We start from the raw sequence: 18408 nt of genomic DNA, 5'->3' as shown, positions 1-18408 counted from the left end.
AACTTCAAACCACACTCTTGAGTAGAAGAAGGATCAGGTCAGTTCTTTAGACTGTTTAAAGTCCTAGAAAGGGTTTCAGGCCCTTGAGGGGTATTTGGATAGCACCTGGCAGTCTTTATTCTTGGCAGCCCTGTTCTCAAAGAGCTGTGGCCACTCAGGACTCTCTCTGGGGGCAGGGGATTTTGCCCATCCTTTGCCTAGGGAAAGCCATCCTGGGTTAGTCTCTCTCTTGACTCTTCAGAACAGACTACAAACATGCAAATTAGAATTCTTTTAATAGATATATATATATATAGATATATATATATATATGTATATATATATAAAAGTACTAAAATACCCACATGGTTCTGCTGTGTTATTTGCCCGAAAGAAAGAAAAGGGCAGAGTGAAGAATCCCAGTGCAGCTCAGTGGGCCCCAAAGTGGGCCTTCCCACAGTCTAAGGAGTGCCTATCCCTCCACCCCAAATTCTATCCTCTTGCTGTTCCCAGCCCCCAATTCCTGCAGCAGGAAACCCCAGTGGTTTGGCTTCGGCACTGGGGAGTAGAAGGCACCTGAAGGGCTGGCTGGGTGAAATAAGAATATGTGACCTTTGAACATAAAAACAACAGTGCAGAGTAAGGGAGTAGGTTGTGTGCAGCCCAGGCACCTGCCGGGCCTGTTCCTCCATGGCACGGGTGGGTGTGGGATGGCCACTGCTCCAGCAGCAAGGAAGCCTATATCCCGACAACACTTTCTCAAAACCATTTTTGGTACAAAATAAATGCAAAGTTATGAGGTGGGGAGCTGGTGAGGTTGGCCCGGCCACCCTCCCCAGACCTCAGATCATGGCGATGCTTTCGGGGGCACAGGTGAGGTGAGTGGAGGTGCGACCGCTCCCAGAGGACTTGGCGGCCCGACCAGGGGCAGGCTGCAGCGCAGCCACCAGCGTCTCTGATGACACTGCTCCGAATTCATAGCTGAAAGTGCCGTAGAAAATGAGGATGTCAATGACAAACACCCACTCGCACAGGGCTGCCCCATGCTGCAGCTGAGAGCTCTCGTGCATAAAGAAGACCGCACCTGGAATGGGGCTAAGGAAATGTTCAGTAGGATGTGTGGAAGCCTGTTGACACTCCTACCTTCCTAGATAGATAACTAGGCTGGGGCCAAGAGCCAGGTCTCACCTCCTGGGAGGGTAAGTAGGAAACCACACTGGGCAGTATTTTCTGGATATATGTGTACCAAGCTCTCCCCCAACCCCCCAATGCCCCCCCCCCCCCCCCCCCCCAGGTCTTGGGTGGGGAAAGGCTGAGCTAGAGGATTGGTTCCTGGCTGCCCTGTCCTGGAAGGATACTGAGGATCAGGGTGACAAAGGCGATGGCTGCCAGCACAATCCGCACGTAGGCCATAGCCAGGTCCTGGGGGGCGGTGGCCCCGTGGTAGCAGAGGGCACAGTGCAGGCAGACAAAGAGCAGCCCGGCGGAGAAGGCCACACCAGTTCCGATGTAGTGCAGAGACTTAGCATGATCCACCTGGTCCGGAGAGAGCACCCATCTGTGAAGCAGCCCTACCTCCTCCACCCCCATCCCCTTTCCCTCTCAGACCCCCCTATCCCCACCCTCAGCCTTGTAGGGCTGTCTCTGTAGCTTGGGGCAACCTTCAGGGGACTGAGGGCACCCGTTCGTGAAAGTTCAAGAGGCAGGCAGGCGGGCACACCTGGAAGTTGCCGACCACCACAAGGCCCGCAGCGTTGGTGCAGCCTGTGATGAGTGTTGTGGTGTTGACCCAGGAATGACGACTCTGCTCCAGGAGCTGCCCGTAGCGCAGCAGGCAGATCAGAGCCACTGGGGGAAGACAGCACAGGTGGGGCCAGCACTGGTGCTCTCCTCCCACCCCAGCCTGGCCCAGCCAGCCCACCAACTGCCCCGGCCTCTGCCCCTGCCCCCCACTCTGGTCTGAGGGCCAAAGGGAATAGAAGGGCAGGTGGTGAACTGGGTGTCCTCAGCCTCCAGCCAGCAGGGTGGCTGTGTGAGACACTTTGGCCCTTGTTCAAGAACAGGAGAGACATGACTCCTCTTGCCTTAGCCCTTGGTGGGGGTGGGCCGCACTAGGCAAGGGCTTCCTGGGCCCTTCTGGGAGGGGGGTGGGGGAGTGGGTTGGATTGGGCTGGGCTGGCTAGGGGGGGCTGAGGGCACAACTCACCCATGAAAGCACCCATGTTGCCAATGAGGCTGAAGAGGCAGCTCTCTGGGGGATATGTGCCACACTTGCTGGGGGGGGGGGGGGCAAGGACAGAGTGAGAGAGGAGCAGGAGCACTAGCACCCCCATTCTGGCCCATCTGTCTCTTGCTTTAACCGTGCCTGTTCCTTAGCAGCAAGCCACTGATTTAGGAGAAGGGCCAGTTGTGTTCTATAAACAACTGGCTGCAGGCTGGGCCCTCCCCCAAAGCAGAGCACATGTGTGTGATGGGTAAGGGAGTGTCCAGGATTGCTGGGCAGAGCCCAAGACTCCTTGGACTCCCTGAGACTGTCAAGGTCTGCGGCCAGTCTGGCTTTCCTTGGGCCAGAACTGGGCTGGGCAATCAGAGGGCTTCAGCTTAAATCCAGGTGCCTCCACTTACTAGCTGTGTGACCTGGACGGATGACATAACAGTCTGTTTCCTTGCCTATAAAACAGTGAGAACGATAGCTGCCTCAGTGTCAGGAGGATTAAACAGTGTTCTGCGCGTAAAGCATTCAGCACAGGGCCTGGCACACAGTGATTGGCAAGTAGTATTGTTATTAAGTGCTTTTAATATACTTACTATTTCTGAGACCCAGGGATAGGGGTTTGAGGGGCTGGGGTCTCCCTTACCTGCCCAGAGTCCAGGCCTTACCTGATGAGGGGGACATCATCCAGGGTGCAGCAAGTCTTGGGGCCCCCTTGTTCAGCGGGGTCAGGAGAGCAGGACTCGTTGTAGGACCTGGCAGGCAGGACAGAGAGTAGACTGGGGGAAAGAGGTTCTCCCAGCCTGTACCCTCCGGCTTCTCAGAGACTACCCTCCCAGTATTCTCTTGGCAGGGGCAGGAGAGCCCACCTCCCTGAACTGGCCTGAGACAGATGCCAAAGGGGTGAAGGGATGGTGGGAAATAGGTGGATGGGCTTGAAGTCATGCCTGGGGAGGGGCAGGCATTGCCAGTGTCAGCTAAGAGCAGTGAGGGCCAGGGTCTCCAACTGGCTTGCTCACAACAGCCCCGACCCAAGAGGGAGCAGAGATGAAGGGAGCTTTAGAGGGAGGCTGTCTGCAGAGTGCGCCATACCAGTTCTCCACAGGGCATGCGTGGCGGTTCATCACGGCCATGGCATACCTGCGGGAGCAGAACTGTCACCTCACACCCGTGACCCTCCCAGCCCAGCTTTCCCCCCTACTGACTCTTCTCTCTTGATTCTGGCCCCATTCAGCCTCATTGTCCTTGTTGGGGACTCAAGTTGGGGTGGCCTGAGAACTGACACCACATCAGAATAGCATGGCCTCAAACTAGAGGACCTCGGGGTGTCCCTGGCTAGAAGTATGTCAGGGTCGTCATACTGGACAGCGGCGGTGCCAGCTCGCCCGAAGTAGCTCTGTGCCCAGGCACCAGGCCAGGCTTTGGAGACAGCTAGAGTGATCCTGGGTACCACCCCAGAGCCTGCACAGGACAAGGGGCTCTGTGTGTGCCATGAAGCTCCTGTTGGGTCCTGGCTGGGCCCTATCCTCCTCAGCATGGGCCCATTCTGTCCCCCGTTGTCTTCCCCCTTCCTCTATTTACTCACACAGTCCATAGGCCAGTGATAGAGAATGCTGACAAGCTGACAGGAAGGAGGATCCAGGCGGTCATGAGGGAGGGGAGCCAGGGTGGTGGTGGTGTGGGGGGAAGGGCAAGAGGTAGGTGGGAAAGAGGGGGCCGGCCCAGCTACCTTAGGGTACTTCGCCAAAACCATCAGCGGCCCAGGCCTGGTGGAGAGAGACAGGTCAAAGTCCAGGGTCCAGTGACTGGCCAAGGCCGGTGGTGGGCAGAAGGTGGTCCACACCTGATTCACAGCTTCTGCTGGGGCTCTGAGGGCCTACATTTTGGGCTGAGCCCACGCCAACACGTGGACACCTTCTGGCATCCCCCGGGGGCCTCCGCGTTCCACCCGAAAGCCACCGGTGGGCCCAGGCACTCAGGCGGGGCCGTAACATCTGGGGAGGGAGTCGCGCTCCCTCGCCTGCGGGACCGGGCTGGGGGAAGGGTGCGGTTAGGGCAGTCGAGGGGGCCGCGCCGAGGAGAGCCTGAGAGCGGGTGCCGGTCCCGGCGGAGCGGCAGCCACGCGCAGGCAACCACCTGACCGCCGGCGCCCCGGGGGAGAGGTGGGTTCGCGCAGGAAGCGCGGCTCGGCCCCCGCCCGCGTGGGCGCACGGAAAGCGCCCCGGGAGCCGGGGACTCGAGCCTCCCCAGGGGCCCAGTACGCACCTCCCTGGAGCGCCCCGCCGCCTCCGCTCCCTGCTCGGCCACGCTTGGTATGGTCTCTGGCTGCGGCCCTCGGAGCAGCCCTGGAGGGTTTAAAGGGCCGAGCGGCCCCGCCCCTGTCGCCCGGGCAGCGCCGCGCCGCCCGCCGGGACGTGGAGTCCGCGCCGCCCCGCGCGGGGCCGGAGACTACAACTCCCGAGCCCCCGCGCCCGCGCTGCGGTGCAAGCGTGGATGGCGCCCCGACTTCGGGGGACCTGAGCGCCGAGGGCTGAGCCGTGGGACTCGGGTGGAGGCTCTGACTCCGAGATGCCGATAGTCCCGCGTACCCTGTTCCTGCGGTGGAAGCTTCGGGAGGCGGGAAGCTCCGGGGCTGCATCGCTGTGATTGCCATCGCGTACAAGGCTGGTGGAAGCCTCCCTTCGCCGCTGGGCACATTTTTGCAGCCTGGACTGTCCGGCAGTGAGACTTTCGGGAGCCTCCCTCAATGTGGCCGGGCCTGCCTCTCTGTTCTGGGCGAGGTGGGTCCGCGGAGAAGCGAGCACAAAACCTTGGCTGTTAAGTTTCAAGCGCCTTGGATTTGGCTTATGCTTCCCCTCCGCCCAGCAAACCCTGGAGGAGGGCTACTTTCATCAGATACTTTTTTTTTTTTAATGTTTATTTTTGAGAGAGACAAAGTAGGAGTGTGGGAAGGGCAGAGACAGAGAGGGAGACACAGAATCCGAAACAGGCTGCAGGCTCCGAGCTGTCAGCACAGAGCCTGATGCGGGGCTCGAACTTGGGACCGCTGAGATCATGACCTGAGCTGAAGTTGGACGCCCAACCGACTGGCCCATCCAGGCGCCCCCAGATACTTTTTATTTTCAAGGTACAAGTACACAAAGTACTGTCAGTGTCATGTTTCCCGACTGATGAGCGCTTACTCGAAACAAGGCCACAGAGATCAGTGGATATCTATGGTCACACATGGCCAGGTGTTGGTAAGAGAGGCAGGCTGGAGACCCAGAGCAATCTGGGAAGAGGAAACAGGATAGCGTGGGAATAAATTACCATTGGCTTCACCAAAATGTACAGGCCAAGGGTGCCTTCCTGGACATTCTTTTCATGATAAAAAAAAAAAAAGAGTGGGAATACTTCTTTTTCACATACCCAAAGGGAACAGAGGCCCAGGCTGCCAGGAATAGGGGAAGCTTAGGTGTGGCAGCACTGGTGAGTTGAAGGTAATGTGCAGAAACAGGGGCCCTGTACTGTGGGGAAAATGGAGATATACTGGGAAAGGGCTTGAAGGAGCAACCTTTTTTTTGACCCAGTGGAAGGTAAAAATAGAAACAGGAAATCTGTGGGAGAGCCCTTTTCTGAATTGCAGCAGGACAAGTAGTTAAAGCAGGGCCAATAAGTATGGCTGTGCAGAGAAATCACTGTACAATGAAATCACTGGCTGAATGGACTAGTGGGGTATAAAATACAGTTCACTTTCTGGCCGCCATGTTCTGTGCCCCAGAATACAGAGGTGCCTCTTGCTAATTCACAGAGAAGCACCACCTTCCTGCCCAGGTGTGTTCCCATTGGAGCAGACACCTTCTTTTCACCTGCCCAATGGTACTGTGAAACCTCAGCATTTCCTACCTCATTGGAAGTTTTGCAAGTCTTAGTCAACACTTAACTACACTCAGTTGAGCTGGGTTTGAGTTGCTGTCCAACCGTTATCATGGGAAGACCTGAGAAGCTACTTAGGTCCTAAACTGGCTGTTCTAATGTAAAGTAGAGGTAAGACAAGCACTCTAGAACTGTGACCGAGACAGATTTTGGCTTAATATGACAATCTCAGTAGTCCCTAAAGTAGAATTACCCCAAGACAGGACTCCCTATGACAGAAGGGCTCTTTGTGTGTAGTCGGTAGGGAGGAGTCACTTATCAGAAAACAAGTGGGACCAGACATCTTTAATAGTCCCTTCTAGCTTTAATGCTACGTGAGTCTAGTTGTTATGCTCCAACCAGGACAGTTCTTAAAATAGTCAAGGCAAAGCAAGAGATGAGATTTCAAGTGCTGATTTGGTGGTGCTGAATGACTTTAGGGCAGGCATTTAATCTGTACTTCTCTTATGTACACAAGTGATTTCAAAACTCTTGGCAAAAACAGTGCTGTAAAAATAGTTAAGTTTATTGCTCAAAAAGAATACTGTTTTTGAAAAGTACCTTTCTTCCAGGATTTTCAAATAATTTGCACACTTCACTTCATTAATCCATCCACACAGCAGAAACATTGGAAATGAGGAAACAGAAGAACAGATGGCTTGTTACACATTTAACACCACAACTCAACCAGTTGAGCAACCAACCTCTCATCTGGTGGCACTGAGAAGGCAAAGGAGCCATTTACTCAGGTTTTTACTTCTAGCGTCACTCTAACTACTGGAGAAATTTGGGGTACGTGCCTATGGCGTCTTGGCCATCTGATTTCCCAGGGACAGGGCAGGAATTCAATGAGGGGGCTTAAAATGTTTCAAATAATTGTCAACATTCCATGCTGATTCTCCCAGAAGGCTCAGAGGTAGGAAGAGAATTGTCCTCCTTCCTCTTCCTATATGCAAGGGCCTCAGTTACACTTGGGAACCGGCTGGGGATCCACTACTCTACTATCCACGCATCCTGGCAAATGCACAGCAGGCTGGATAGTCACTACCCCAAACGGTTTCTTCCAGCCCCACAGGCTGATCTCTAGTTGGCAGTGTCTTGCAGAGTGGATCATGAAGGTGGAATGCCCCTTTCAGAGTCTCATCCACAGGGAGAAGTGTTTGTTATTGCCCACATTGGTCCTACCGGCTGGCCAAGCTCCACAGACTCCTACACTCAGTACAAAAAGCTTTACGTTCTTCTTTTCCATTCTTGCATTACATTCTTCAAAGACTTCTATGCTTGCCAACTGGCTAGAACTCAAACTCTAGTGTTTACTCTTATACAGCCGAAAGCCCCTAAAAACTCCAGATTCCTTCTATTTATAATATCAGCCATCATGGCCCAGGAAACACAAACCCTTAAACTCCAAGGCCTACCCTCGGTAAGAACATTCATGGGCGTGAGATAGGTCTATGAGGCTCCCAGACTTTTTTTTTTAGACAGCCAAAAAAGTACCTAGTCAAATTAGGATTGATTCTGAAGCAGCCTGCCAGAAAGCTCCAGTTAGTCCGACATGGTTGCCACTGTACCAAATAGCCATGGCAGACCTCTCTGTGACATCTCTAGAGCCCATGGGAAATGCTCTGGAACATGCTCCTTGATGGCGAAGCACTGATTTTTGAAAACTGCCGGAAGATGTCTGGAGGCAAGTCTGGTGAATACACTAGATGGTGCCAGTACCATCATGGAGCCCCGCTGAGGGGTGGCAACAAGCAAAGAGCCTGAGCTAGAAGGCTGTCAGCTGGTAGAAGGCCATCACCAGAGAAGCATTTCAGGCACATCTGGAGCAGTGGCAGCAGCATCACCAACAGGCCTCCCCTAGAGGACAACCTCTCATTTCAGTACCAGACTTAGTGGTTTCTAGTCCTGCTGCTTAAATTAGCTAAGAGTTAGGATGCTTTCTTGGGTGGAAAATATGAGTCTCTTACCTGAGAGTGTGAGGATTACATGACAAACACATAAAAGGTCACAATAGGTACACACTTCCCTTCTCACAAACAGGAATGGAGGCTAAAATTTCAGGTGCCATGCCCCCAACCTCTTCTTCTGGTCTTGTTTCTAAATTCTGTAATAAATCCGTGAAACAGGCCATCCAGTTGTGAGAAGACAGATGCAAAAAGTATTTCCAGACTAGGAAGCCTAAGAGTTCCAGTGAAATCCTATGTCCAAGTAGGAAGGTCAGTTGAAGAGCTGGAAGACTAAAATCCCCAGTCCTCTGAGCTGCAGGAAGATTGGGGATAGAGTATGGCACAGCCTCCCTGACCTGGGAGGCTCTGGAGGGTAGTTAACATTAGAAGTCAAAAGGCACTTCCAGCCAGGCTGAGTTAAGTAGAGGGCAGACTTTCTCCTCTGAAAGTAGAACCGAGCCCAGGACTGGCAAGTTAAGGCATTTAACCTTAGGCCAGCTCTGTGGGTCAGGAACCTTCTGGTCCCTGGCCTAACTTATCCACCTCACTCACCTTCCCAGAATTCCTCCAGTACTGCAAGCTGTGGCTTGCTAGATTCTAATGATGTAGTTTAAGTAGCTGCCTTGCCCCATTCCTGAGGCGGTAGATTTTCAGGGGTGTAGGGCACAAACCAACAGTGCCCTCAGGTGTCCTTTAAGAGAAAAGCTGCTGAGATGGAAAGGCCAGACTAATCTTGAGACCCTGATGTAGAGAAACCCCCAGGGCAGGGGGACTTTGGTTTCAAGAAGTCTTAGTGTTCATGGGCTCACTTAAACCCCATACTTCAAGTCACTGAGGTCAGGTCAGTTGCTGGAAATCTGAAGTGGCTTGGAACTGCAGTGCACAGGATGTCTTGTGGACTTCTCAGATCTCAACCTAACCCTGCATTAGGGAGAATGTTCACTGAGGTGAAAGCAGTATTTCTAGGATCTTTAGTCTAAGGATCTCAGTTTATATACTCTTGGGAGATAGGAAAGGAAAAAGACTGAGGCAGGGGAAGGGCAGAGGAAAGAGGCTCATTTTACTGCCCTTTGGGCCTTTTCTTCTTCCTCCTCCTCCTCCTCCTCCTCCTCCTCCTCCTCCTCCTCTTCTTCTTCTTTTTTGCAACTACGGCTCCCAATAGGCAATTATTGCTTATGTTGAATTTCCCTTTGTATGTACATGCAAGACTGTTATATCACATTGGGAGAGTCGTTTCAAGCTTGTTTTGCTGATCCCTCTCTAGCCTGAGCAGAGGATGGTCTGTTCACAGCTGGGGAGGCTGAAAACTGGAATCCTGTAGCCATAACCAAGGCAGGTTGTGCTGCAGGGAACCCTTGCAGTTTAGTTCTGCCATCATCTTCTAGCTCTATCTAGACAGTGCAAAGCAGGGGGGTCTGAGAGGAATCTGCAAAAGCCATGCAATCTGCAAAATGAAAATCTCCCACTTCACTGGTATCAGAGTAAGTGGGAGAGCTTGTCCACAAGGTAGACCTGCAGAACTCCCCACCTCCACAGTCCTGAGCAGTTGGGAGGTGCACAGTCATATTGGGAGGTAGGGTGGAACTCATGGATTCTGAGACCAAAAGAGGAGAGAATGGAAAGAACAAAGAAACAGCTGAAAAAAAAAGACCTAGGAAAACGTGGATGGAAGTGAGAAGCTAGGAACAAAGGAACCATGAAGCAACAAACACAGTTCAGTGAGCTGGGTGGAGTGCAGCAGCTAGCTGTCCTATGGCATCTGACCTCAGTAAGAAAGCAGCATGTTACCACAAGCTATTATAAACCTCAGTTCTCCCTGGAATCTCTGCTTCCAGGACACCAAGCTAGCCAAACAAAATTTTTGAATTCCAGAATACTAGGCTGGTCAAATGGGCCAAGATACAACAAAGAATGGCTGCAAAGGAGGTGGCCAGGCTTGTCCCTGCAAGACCTTATTCCTATGGATGTGTCAGCTTGGGGTGTGTCAGTGTGTGCGTGTGTGTGTGTGTGTGTGTGTGTGTGTGTGTGTGTATGTGTGTGTCTCGAGATCAGTTCAAACTGGTCTTGGCACCCCCAAACCAGGAGTGAGCTCCCTGGGCAGTGAATCCAGCCTGGTGAGAATGCCTTCAGTCTGGTCAATGTCGGCTCTGGCGCTTTGCAATCTCCTCCTGGATGCGCAACTTGAGGGCCTCTCGCAGGGGTGGGTCCAGAGGCGTGTGTGCTGACACCTCCTCACTCACCCTTCCTGGATCATCGTCCTACGTGGAGGAAGAGTTGGGAAGCTCAGGGCCTGGCCTCTTCTGGAAGGGCGACCTGCCCTGTCCCTAGACAACACTCTCACAGAACTCCATTTGACTCACAGCTTCTTGCCAGTGCCTGTCATTTCCCAGGTGTCCCCTGTAATAGTGATTTTCACCTGGGGGCCACATGCCCTCCCTGTTGCCCGCTGAGAATCACTGTGTGACAGGCGTGAGTTGTGCTCAAAACATCACCCAGCAGTCTATGCTCCTAACTGGAGCCGACACTTCCCACTGGCCCTGAGGAAAACAGTGGCTCAGGCTCTGGCAGTGATTTCTAGCATGGCCCAGGACCTTCAGGCTGCAGCTGCTTCCATGAGGCATACCTGATACACGATAACTGAGGTGACCTCTCCGCTGTCTGCCTCATATTCTAAACAGAAGAGCTGATGGCCAGAAGGCTCTGGCTCGGAGCTGCCACTACTGCTGCTTTCACCGGATTCCTCACAGTCTGGATTGCTTGGGTGGGTAGAGCCATCTGGAGGGATGAATCACAGTGAGAGGGAAGAGGGGAGGGCTGTTGGAGCCCCTGCCCACATGTGTGAAACATGAAAACATACCATAAAGAAAGTCCCAATCTTCCTATGGACCCTGTATGTGTGTGCATGTATCAAGTGTGCTACCAATCAGTAGTTTCCTTTACCTTTGTATCCTTGCTCTGGGGCCAGCAGTCTTGTCACACACACAGTAGATATACAATGTACGTCACATAGTAGATATACAATGTACCTTCGCAGGAAAGTAGTGGAGAGGTGGATACAGCCCTGCCTGGGTTCAAATACAGGCTCTGCCATTTATTAGCTCTGAGATCTTGGGCAAGTTACTTAATCTCTCTGTGCCTCTTTCCTCACTGTGAAACAAATGATAATAGTTTCCGACTTATGATATCGGATGATATCATATCGAATGATATCGAATGAACATACCCAAGATCTAACGCTAAACAAATTTAGTAATGCTAAACAAATCTAGTGCCAAGTTAGGTACTGTTATCTCTAGGTATCTGGGAAGCTTGAGAAATGGCTTTTATTGTTTTTCTCTAAAGAAAAAACCATTTTAAATACTGACTTTTGAGTTTCATTCCACAAGTATGTCCTGGTCAAGTACAGCTGTGCCAAGCTTTCTCTCCGTCACAGGGTGAGAACTCTCAAGTATAGCATGGTGGGCAAACCAGTAGACAAACAACTTCTTGCCGGCTCCCAGGTATTTCCTGTAATAGTGATGCTTAACTGGGGGCCATGGAGCCTTCCCTGTTTTCAGGGAGATTCAGGGAGCGGAGAATGGGGAGCGTCGAGGTGGGGGTTCCGGGAAGGGACGACATGAACTGAGCCTTGGGGAATAAAAAGTGTTTTTTTTTGTTTTGGTTTTTTTTTTCCATTTAAAGAAAAGAGTGCATAAAGGCAAAGGGCTGGGGGCCGAAAGAGCGCGCGGGCTGGAGGAGGCAGGCGGGGTGGGCGGCCTCACCTCGGTGTCGCGGCAGGTACACCTGCAGGTCGGGCTTTCGGGGCCGCGTCGGCGCCGGCGTGTGCCGCCTCCTCGCCTTCTCCTTGGCTGCTTGTTTCACCTTCTTGTCATAGTCGTCCCTGCGGGGAGCCGAGCGGGAGTCAGAGACTGCCGGGCCAAGCTAGGCTGGGGGTGGCGGCGGCGGGGCGGGGCGGTACCGGGCGAGTTGGTTTCGTCGGATGTGGTGCACGAAGCCGTGGCTCATGTCCAGACGCCCGCCCGGCTTGCAGCAGAGTCCCGGCCCGGGATCCGGCGTCGATTCCATCTGGAGCCTTGGGGTCGGAGCCGCAGCGAATCAACGGCCCCAACGGCCGCCCTCCCGCCTGGCGAGCTTCGCACCCCGACTTCCGGCCCCCGGCCCTGGACCCGCCCCGAAAGAGCCTGCAGGGCCAAGCGGCCCGGCGCGCGGAGTTGCCTGCGCGGGTGCTGGGATGGGGCATGCGCGGCTTCCACTCTCCGTCGGGGCTTTTCTTTGTGAAATTAGCAATAGGAAACAGGACTTAGGCTTACTGCTGATGCATCAGAAAATTCAGAAAAACACAAACGCTGACTCCACTCAGCGTTAGGTGCGGAGTCTTCCTTTGCTTTTTGTGTGATAAAATGCTGTGAAACTCCCATCGCCAGTTGCGTGACCTCGGCTATTGAGCTCCGGTGCCTCAGTTTCCTCATTTGTGAACAAGGTAACTGAGAGCATCTACCTCAAAAGAGGTTGTGAGGAGGTAAGTGCCCTGGCAGGGCACAGAGCAGCACCCCGCCACCAGGCAGCCCCAGGAAGACTGCTGGGGACCGGGACACCCCTTCCAAACGGCGAAGCTCCTGAGCCCACCCTACCCATGTCTTAACTCTCCCTGCAGAAGGACTCAGCGCTTGTAGAATATGCATGACTGGTTTTCTAGTCTTTTTTTTTTTTTTTTTTGATGTTTACTTATTTATTTTGAGAGAGAGAGCAACAGCACAGGAGTTGGAGGCGGGAGGGGCAGAGACAGAGGGAGAGAATCCCAAGTAGGCTCTGTGCTCTCAGCATGCAGAACCCGCCGTGGGGCTCCATCCAGCACTGTGGGATCATGACCTGACCCAAAATCGAGAGTCAGAGGCTTAACCGACTGAACCACCGAGGCGCCCCAACAGCTTCTACACCAATGAAAGGTTCCCCCTCTGTCAGCTGCAAATTTTGGGAAAGGTGGCAGTAGGCCCGCATGGTGTTCTCAGGCCCCCGCCCAGACCTAAAGGGACCACAAGAGGTGCAGCACTTCCCAGAAGTTTCTCCAGGGGAAATGTGTCCACAATGCGGACTCGTAGAGAGCTCTGGGCTGGCTAACAGCGCCGCTCCTGATTGGGTGCCTGCCGCGCGCTCTGGCGTGCTTTGAGCTTGCGCAGAACGACCCGGCCGGTAGTGGCAATGTCCGGCCGGTCCAAGCGTGAGTCTCGTGGTTCCACCCGCGGGAAGCGCGAGTCCGAGTCGAGGGGCAGCTCGGGTCGCGTCAAGCGGGAGCGAGATCGGGAGCGGGAGACAGAGGCGCCGAGCTCCCGGGGCAGCCCCGTGCGTGTGAAGCGGGAGGTCGAGCCTGTGAGCGCGCGCGAGGCCCCGACGCCGGTCGTCCCGGCGGTGCGAGTGAAGCGGGAGCGCGAGGCTGACGAGGACTCCGAGCCTGAGCGGGAGGTGCGAGGTGCGCGGGGCTGGGCCGGGCGCGGGCTCCACTCTTGGGTTCTCCTTTTCCTCTCGACTCCCTTTCCTTGGGAGTGAGGGTGGGGGTGGGGCATTCACCCTCCACTGTCGGCGACAGGCCTCCACTGCGTTTTAACGAGGACAGCACTAGTCTTAGTGAAAACCGCACCTTTGATGTTTTAACAACAGTAGAAATAACAGCATCTGCCCTTTATCGAATACCTAACGTGTGCCAGGCGCTGTGCTAATTACTTTTGTACATAACTGGAAAATCACTTACTAAATTATGTTATCTCCTTCAGTGTTTACAAAACACCTGATTTGTGAGTTCTGTTGTATTTGGAATGTGACCATGTAGCGTCAAGATCCTGAACCCTGGGCACCTCCGCCACACTGCTTTGCCATTCTTTACCTGGACTGAGGCACTGTGGTTTGGGAAAGTGGGTTTTACGTGGCTGTCCCTATGAAAATTAGTGGAGGTAGTTCTGGAGGCTGTGACCTTTGGGAGCCATTCTAACAACTGCTAGTGAGTCTTAACTCCCTTCCATGACTGCAGCCTTTTGCCAGACTTCTCTGGATTCCTGCTTCGCCTGACACTCTCTGATTCCTAGAGACCTCTTTACCCATCCTTGGCTTCCTTTTAGTGGGCTGCCTTTTCCAATTTGTTGATATCCTATCAGTTGTTAAGTACATTTCCACCACTTGTGAAGCTTTCCCTTTTCACTGCAATTACATTTCCTTCACTGAACTTGAAACTCCTGACTTGAACCTGTTCCTATATACTTGCTTTGTGGAGAGTTAGTAAAAGCCTACTGAAGTAGCAGGTGAATATATCACTATACTTACATGCTAAGGGTGGGATTCATGGGAGGAGTTCCTAGTTCTCCAAGACTTTATAATTCTGCCTTCTGGTCCTGGTTATCTGTATATGATTATATTTTAACATTAACTCTTAAAGTTCTTACAGTCTTCTGTTTGACATATTTTTGTATTACACGGAGGGTCCAGAATAGCACCTTACTCATAGAAAGTGCTTAATAAATATTTTTGAGTAATTAATAATTTCAGGGCATTCTTTGCCCTTCTTAAATACCTTATCAGCTTCTGGTTTCCCTTTCTTTGGAAGAGAAATTGTTTTTTAGGTATCTCGCTTAGTTGTGATAAAGGAGATTATTTTCTTTGGAACAGGCTAGAATCCCAGTTGCTATTCTGGCTTGTCTCCCCTCCCCCCCCCCCCCCCCCGCCACCCCAACTCCCTTTTATTTTTATGGTGAAATAGATCACAGGTACTAAGATGGATTGAATATAATGCACAATTATAGTTTAAAGAAGAAAGAGCAATCCCTATCAAAATAACACCAGCATTCTTCACAGAGCTAGAACAAACAATCCTAAGATTTGTATGGAACCAGAAAAGACCCCCAATAGCCAAAGCAATCTTGAAAAAGAAAACCGAAGCTCGAGGCATCACACTCTCAGACTTCAGGCTGTATTACAAAGCTGTAATCATCAAGACAGGATGGTACTGACACAAAAGCAGACACTCTGATCAATGGAACAGAATAGAGAACCCAGAAATGGACCCACAAACTTATGGCCAACTAATCTTTGACAAAGCAGGAAAGAACATCCAATGGAATAAAGACAGTCTCTTCAAATGGTGCTGGGAAAACTGGACAGTGACATGCAGAAAAATGAACCTGGACCACTTTCTTACACCATACACAAAAATGAACTCAAAATGGATGAAAGACCTAAATGTAAGACAGGAAGCCATCAAAATCCTAGAGAAGAAAGCAGGCAAAAACCTCTTTGACCTCAGCCGCAGCAACTTCTTACTCAAGACATCTCCGGACGCAAGGGAAACAAAAGCAAAAGTGAACTATTGGGACCTCATCAAAATAAGAAGCTTCTGCACAGCAAAGAAAACAATTAGCAAAACTAAAAGGCAACTGACAGAATGGGAGAAAATATTTGCAAATGACATATCAGATAAAGGGTTAGTGTCCAAAATCGATAAAGTACTTATCAAACAACACTCGAAAAACAAATAATCTAGTGAAGAAATGGGCAAAAGACACGAATAGACACTTCTTCAAAGAAGACATCCAGATGGCAAACAGACACATGAAAAAATGCTCAATCAACATCACTCATCATCAGGGAAAGACAAATCAAAACCACTATGAGATACCATGTCACACCTTTCAGAATGGCTAACGTTAACAACTCAGGCAAAAACAGATGTTGGCGATGATGTGGAGAAAGAGGATCTCTTTTGCATTGTTGGTGGGAATGCAGAGTGGTGCAGCCACTCTGGAGAACAGTATGGAGGTTCCTCCAAAAATTAAAGCTACCCTACGACTCAGCAATTGCTCTACTAGGTATTTACCCAAGGGATACAGGTGTGCTGTTTCAAAGGGACACATGCACCCCCATGTTTATAGCAGCACTATCGACAATAGCCAAGGTATGGAAAGAGCCCAAATGTCCATCGATGGATGAATGGATAAAGATGTGTATATATATATATGTATATATATTTCTTTCCTTCTGTGGTAGATATGAAGTGGTGTATTATTGTCCAGGGAAATTTGCATTTTCTTGGTCGTTGAGGATATTTTCCTCATTTTCTGTTGGGTTGTCTTTTATTGTTTCACCAATTTCTTTATGTAATCTGCAAATGAATCGTTTTTTGGTTCTATGAGTTTCACATATATTCTCCCAATTTGGCACTTGTTCCATTAGTGGGCTTTTTGGTGTATTGCCATGCCTCCTGTGTAGGAGCTCATCCTGTTTAGTTTTTCTCATTTCTGGGTTTCTTTGTACTAGTAGTTCACCCTGAGTACTGGTTTCCCATTTTCACAGCCTGTGATGATTTTCCTTTCAGCAAAGAATGGCCGCGTGGATTCTGAGGACCGGAGGAGCCGCCATTGCCCGTACCTGGATACCATTAACAGGTTAGTAGGACAGGGATGTCAAGGGCAGCACAGAATGATGGAATCTATGCAGGAAGTGCATAGATTTGACTCTATGTCAAATGATCACAAATTTTATTCTTTTTAAGGCTTTCTGCCCAGAAGATTGTGCTTCTTGCCGTATTTATCTTTGTCTTTTAATATAAAGTGTTAGGGGGCATTTTTTTTTTTAAGGGTGGGCACATGCATAAAGAGCTTTTAGCTTAGTTTGAATTTGTTTGGTGGAATAACAGAGTGCATAGTGTACTTAAAATGATGGTAGCAAATTTAAATGTTTTTTGAGCACTCACTACGTGCTAGGTACTACTCTAGGTGGCTGGAATTCAACAGAGAAAAGAAAAACAGGTATGTCCTAAAACAGAGGTAGTTACCTCATCCCTGTTTCTTTTCTTTGATTCCAGATGGCATCTTACAGTGCTTTTCAACTTATGCTCTAAGGTTGTAGTGCTAATAGAAGTTTTCTTAGTAGTGGAGTTACTCTTTATTTTTTTTTATTTTTAATTTTTTTTTTTAACGTTTATTTATTTTTGAGACAGAGGGAGACAGAGCATGAACGGGGGAGGGTCAGAGGGAGAGAGAGGGAGACACAGAATCTGAAATAGGCTCCAGGCTCTGAGCTGTCAGCACAGAGCCCAACGCGGGGCTTGAATTCACGAACCGCGAGATCATGACCTGAGCTGAAGTCGGAAGCTTAACTGACTGAGCCACCCAGGCGCCCTGTGGAGTTACTCTTTATAAGGGCTATCTGTTGTGGCAGGCACAAGCCATTTATGGCTAATGACTTGAAACATGGCTTGAGGAACCAAGTTTCAAATTTTATTATTTTTTTTAAATGTTTATTTTTGAGAGAGAGAGAAAGAGAGAGCACGAGAGCATGTGCACAAGTTGGGGAGGGGCAGAGAGAGAGGGAGAGAATCCCCAGCAGGCTCCACACTGCCAGTGCAGAGCCCGACCTAAGGCTTGAACCCATGAACCGTGAGGTCATGACCTGAGCACAATCAAGAGTCAGATGCTTAACTAACTGAGCCACCCAGGTGTCCCAAATTTTAATTATTTAGAAATTTCAGTATCAACTTGTGGCTCTTGCTTCCTTTAATGGACAGTATAGCTTTCCTGGGACCAGTAACAATTAATTAGAGTTAATATTTGAGGAGAAATCTCTTTGTCACCTTTGGATTCAATAAAAGTAAAGTTTTTTTGTCCCTTAATCTGCCTGGTACTCATATAGCATTACTTTGCCGTTGAATAAGTAGATCGATTTGTAGGTATTCTCCTAATATTCAGGTTTCCCATTTACTTTTATGGACAAAAATAGGTTTTTCTTCTATAAAAGGGTTTGTTCACTCTTGATATCCTTCCACCCCCAGCCTTTTAATTTGGAATGCTGTTGAGGTCCTGTCACTTTAGTCCTACTTGTAGCTTTTCCTCCAGAGAAAGCGACTGCAATGAAAGGTTCTCTACTGGTTGTAAATTTAAAAAAAAGAAAAAAGATGGTCGCTGGCATTATGTGTCTAGTATAGATACTTTGACACTGCTTTGGGACTTGGTGGGTGAGGTTGCTATAGTAAATGTTGAGGAGAGGAATAGTTAATGTTTCTCACAGTTTATAGAAGGTTGTTGAACTATCTCTGAAGGATGCTATGTGACATTGTGCAGTGTGGAGCCAATGCTGCTTCTCTTGAGTGCTTTCCTAGACCTCTGTCCCTATTAATTGTTTTTTTCTTTGGTTTGGTTATTTTAGGAGTGTGCTGGACTTTGACTTTGAGAAACTGTGTTCCATCTCCCTTTCACATATCAATGCATATGCCTGTCTGGTGTGTGGCAAGTACTTTCAGGGTAAATAAGCATTGTGCATTTTATTTTATTTGTTTTAAATGTTTAAACAATGTTTATTTGTTTTTGAGAGAGAGAGAGAGGGATCGTGAGCTGG

The 18408-nt window shown here is 50.4% G+C and overlaps 3 protein-coding genes across 5 annotated transcripts in view; 1 reads left to right on the top strand and 2 right to left on the bottom strand.

Moving 5' to 3' along the window:
- Window positions 1-256: 256 nt before the first annotated feature.
- Window positions 257-4582, bottom strand: TMEM150A (transmembrane protein 150A). 3 transcript variants are annotated; one of them, XM_086700693.1, is made up of 8 exons: window positions 4457-4582; window positions 3777-3957; window positions 3284-3331; window positions 2860-2946; window positions 2186-2253; window positions 1700-1827; window positions 1338-1515; window positions 257-1063 (listed from the first exon to the last, which is right to left on the bottom strand). In XM_086700693.1, exons 2-8 carry the CDS (start codon window positions 3839-3841, stop codon window positions 822-824), a joined length of 816 nt encoding a protein of 271 aa, XP_086556819.1. In that variant the 5' UTR covers window positions 3842-3957; window positions 4457-4582; the 3' UTR covers window positions 257-821. The 3 variants fall into 3 exon arrangements, with proteins under 3 accessions (XP_086556819.1, XP_086556821.1, XP_086556820.1); XM_086700695.1 differs by having other exon boundaries at window positions 3921-3957; window positions 4457-4566; XM_086700694.1 differs by lacking the exon at window positions 4457-4582 and adding an exon at window positions 4035-4435.
- A 4547-nt stretch (window positions 4583-9129) lies between these two features.
- CA3H2orf68 (chromosome A3 C2orf68 homolog) lies at window positions 9130-12200 on the bottom strand. Its single transcript, XM_086700698.1, has 4 exons — window positions 11993-12200; window positions 11796-11914; window positions 10658-10809; window positions 9130-10292 (listed from the first exon to the last, which is right to left on the bottom strand). The coding sequence occupies exons 1-4, from the start codon at window positions 12097-12099 to the stop codon at window positions 10170-10172; spliced, it is 501 nt and encodes a 166-aa protein (XP_086556824.1). The 5' UTR covers window positions 12100-12200; the 3' UTR covers window positions 9130-10169.
- Window positions 12201-13197: 997 nt separating this feature from the next.
- Window positions 13198-18408, top strand: part of USP39 (ubiquitin specific peptidase 39) — a 34256-nt gene continuing 29045 nt past the window's right edge. The window contains exons 1-3 of the mRNA XM_025931921.2: window positions 13198-13501; window positions 16391-16460; window positions 18220-18314. Of these exons, the coding sequence (XP_025787706.1) occupies window positions 13234-13501; window positions 16391-16460; window positions 18220-18314 (433 nt within the window). The 5' untranslated portion in view covers window positions 13198-13233. The remainder of the gene's footprint in view (window positions 13502-16390; window positions 16461-18219; window positions 18315-18408) is intronic.

This window comes from Puma concolor, chromosome A3 (assembly GCF_028749965.1).
Source record: "Puma concolor isolate L17-30 chromosome A3, mPumCon1.1.hap2, whole genome shotgun sequence".
In the NCBI taxonomy this organism is placed as follows: Eukaryota; Metazoa; Chordata; class Mammalia; order Carnivora; family Felidae; genus Puma; species Puma concolor.
The sequence above is the reverse complement of the archived record's forward strand: the minus strand, read 5'-3'. Positions and strand labels throughout refer to the sequence as shown.